The following is a 2,705-nucleotide window of genomic DNA, read 5'->3' as shown; positions in this document are numbered from 1 at the left end:
CTAAGTAAGTAGACTAATTATCCCTCCCTGCCCCCACCCCCACACTGGAAGATAGTCTTTCACCCTCGGAACTTGTCCACGAGCTCTGCCCCTGAGAACTCATCCACCGTGCCTTTGGGTACGTTCTTCTCCAGCCAGACCAAGTACCGGATCACAGCCACAGCGTCCCGCACCTGGAGATTGGGAAGCAGAGAAGCAGGCTGAGGTATGGTCAGAGTGGCAGCCACAGGCTCTGGGACAAAGATCAGCCACTTTGGGTTCTGGAGCTTTGAAAACATGGATCTGACCTGCTATTTGATATCAAAGGATTCTACTTAATGTTTATATCTGATCGTAATGTGCTCATGTTTTCAAAAGCATTCTTATCTTTACAGATGCTTACTGAAGTGTTGACAGCAGAAATGATTTGATATCTGGGATTTGTTTTAAAATAATCTAGCAGCAGAGGATGGGAGTGGAGGTCATGAATGTGGGGTTATAGACAAAATGAGACTGGCTTGGAGTTGATGATTGTTGAAGTCAGGTGATGGGGACACACGGAATCATTATGCTACCTTCTCTCCCATAGCATACATTTAAAGTTTTCCCTTAGGGAAAAAAAAATTTAAATGAGGTAGCTTAACCTAATTTTAACAAGAATATTCCAGAAAAGTGTGCTGCTGTCTTGCCAGGATGAAGAAATCATTACAATACATAGTTAATATTTAGGGAGTGCTCAAAGAACTGCACACATGTGCGCCCCCCCGCCACATATTCTTCATTAAATATCCACTATAATTGTGTGCTATAAGATTATTATTTGATCCTCCTTTTTCTGATAAGGTAACAGGCCTAGAGAAGTTAAATGACTTGCCCAAGGTTACCCAGCTAGGAAGTGGGTGGAGCTGGAGTTTGAACTCAAACACTGTACCTTCCAGCTGCCTCCTGCCCCCACGTGCCCATGCTTTAAACCATGGCACTATCCTGGGAGTGAGGGGGCAAAGGGCAGGTGGGTGCTCAGGAGTTTGGTGTCTGCTCCTTTGTTTCATTGAGGGTATTCTTTAGGTTCCTTTGAAGGCTTTCCTCTCCAACCCATCAGACTGGTAGCTCCCTCAAAGCCCACCTTCCTGCACATGGACTTACATGGCTGGCCTTGAGGAGTGCCTGCTCCTTGCTATTCTTCACTGCTTTGGTCACCATCACTGGGGAGTAGGTGTCTGCCAAGAGTTTCTCCTGTTGGGGACAGGGAGGGAGAAGAGATCTGGAAGCACCCTCCAAGGCACAGTAGTGTTTGCAAAGGACTGGCAGGAAGTCCCAGCTGAGGTCAGATGTACTGCTCCCTGGCATGGTGATGCCCTCTCCTTCAGGAGCTCTCTGACTACACAGATCTTTCCTAATCTTCCTTGTCCAGTTTGACCCTCCCTCCAGAAGGCTTCCTTGATTAACACTGCCTTAGCAGTTTATTTCCACCTGCACTCTAGAATGGTTCAGGAAATGGGCTGTTCTGACAGTGTAAGTTTCCTGTACATATCATAGTGGCTACCATTTATTGAGTGCCTACTGTGTGTCAAACAGTGGGCTTTACATATAATGTCTCCTTTAAATATCCAGGGCAACTCCTGTTGAGATCAGGACTCATTTTACAGGTGAGGAAACTGAAACCAGATTGGCTTAATTACTTGTCCAAGGTCATTGTAGAGCCAGTTAGGAGCACACCTGGGGTTCACTGTCAGGTTTGCTGACTCTAAGGACTGCTAGACCAGGCTGTATTCTCTCTAGCTTCTTCATGGTATGAATGTTTTGTCTCTGTGGACAGACATCCCAGCTTCCTCTTCTTTTGTCTCTTCCCAGTGAGGTCTACAAGGGACACACAGTACACTCGACTGATCAGCTGACTCAATGTCTAAGGGGCTTTGACCCCACTTTTAGTTGACGCTTACCAGGCCTGGAGTGGGGGTTAGGTCTCTGTCATGAGCTGGAGCCTGCCAAACCCACCTTGGGTATTACTTCATAGAGCCCATACATGGTATAGCTGGTCCCAATCCAGATCCTCACATCTTCCAAGGCATAGGCCTGGACGCTGTCACGGACTTGGCTGTAGTCCTCAAGTTGCACGCACATGGGGCCTATGCAGCTGGAATTCAGGTACTGGAGAGTCTCAGGGCTAAAGCGACTCTTGTTTACAAATAACCTGAGTGGGGAGGGAATACTAGGAGTGTCTGCTAAGGACAAAGCAAAGAATCAGAGACATATACAGTTTCTTTGTTCCTAATAGTAAGAGGAAGCCAGCACAGGAAGCCAAGATTTGGGGTTCATTGGGAATAGAGGTCAAGTGGTCAGGAAAAGCCAACATGAGATTTCCCAAAGGGTCTTGCTGGAGCAGGTGCCAAGATCATGGGCAGTCTGAAGGCTATATATTGGGGTGGGGTCAGTGGTGGGGCAATGAGGACAGAAGTTGGAGGAAGTTCATGACAGCAAGCCAAGGAAAAGCCTTACCTGATGGAGGAGTTCGTGAGCAGTGTGTAGGAATAGAAGAAGGGGTTATAGGGGATGTCATTGCTGCGAAGGTTGAAGAGCCCTTGAAAAGAATCAATGGGGACTGTTTGAGGCTGATCTGCTTGGGGGTGAGCATTTCAGACACCTTTGCCTGTTTGCTTTGTTTCCCCCAATTTGCTGGGTGTACACTTTTATCATCTGGGTCTGAATGGTTCTAAGTCCTTTTGGGT

The 2,705-nt window shown here is 47.1% G+C and overlaps 1 protein-coding gene across 1 annotated transcript; it reads right to left on the bottom strand.

Moving 5' to 3' along the window:
* Positions 1 to 37: 37 nt before the first annotated feature.
* Positions 38 to 2,593, bottom strand: LOC107135007 (xaa-Pro aminopeptidase 2-like; the record flags this gene model as incomplete). The annotated part of the gene is made up of 4 exons (XM_015476975.2): positions 38 to 173; positions 1,123 to 1,212; positions 1,975 to 2,170; positions 2,476 to 2,593. Coding segments are annotated over 4 exons (518 nt in total), but the record flags the coding sequence as incomplete, so codon positions are not given.
* Between the last annotated feature and the right edge of the window lie 112 nt (positions 2,594 to 2,705).

The sequence above is a fragment of the Marmota marmota genome, unplaced genomic scaffold (assembly GCF_001458135.2).
Source record: "Marmota marmota marmota unplaced genomic scaffold, marMar, whole genome shotgun sequence".
NCBI classification, from domain to species: Eukaryota; Metazoa; Chordata; class Mammalia; order Rodentia; family Sciuridae; genus Marmota; species Marmota marmota.
This window is presented reverse-complemented; position numbering and strand designations above follow the sequence as displayed.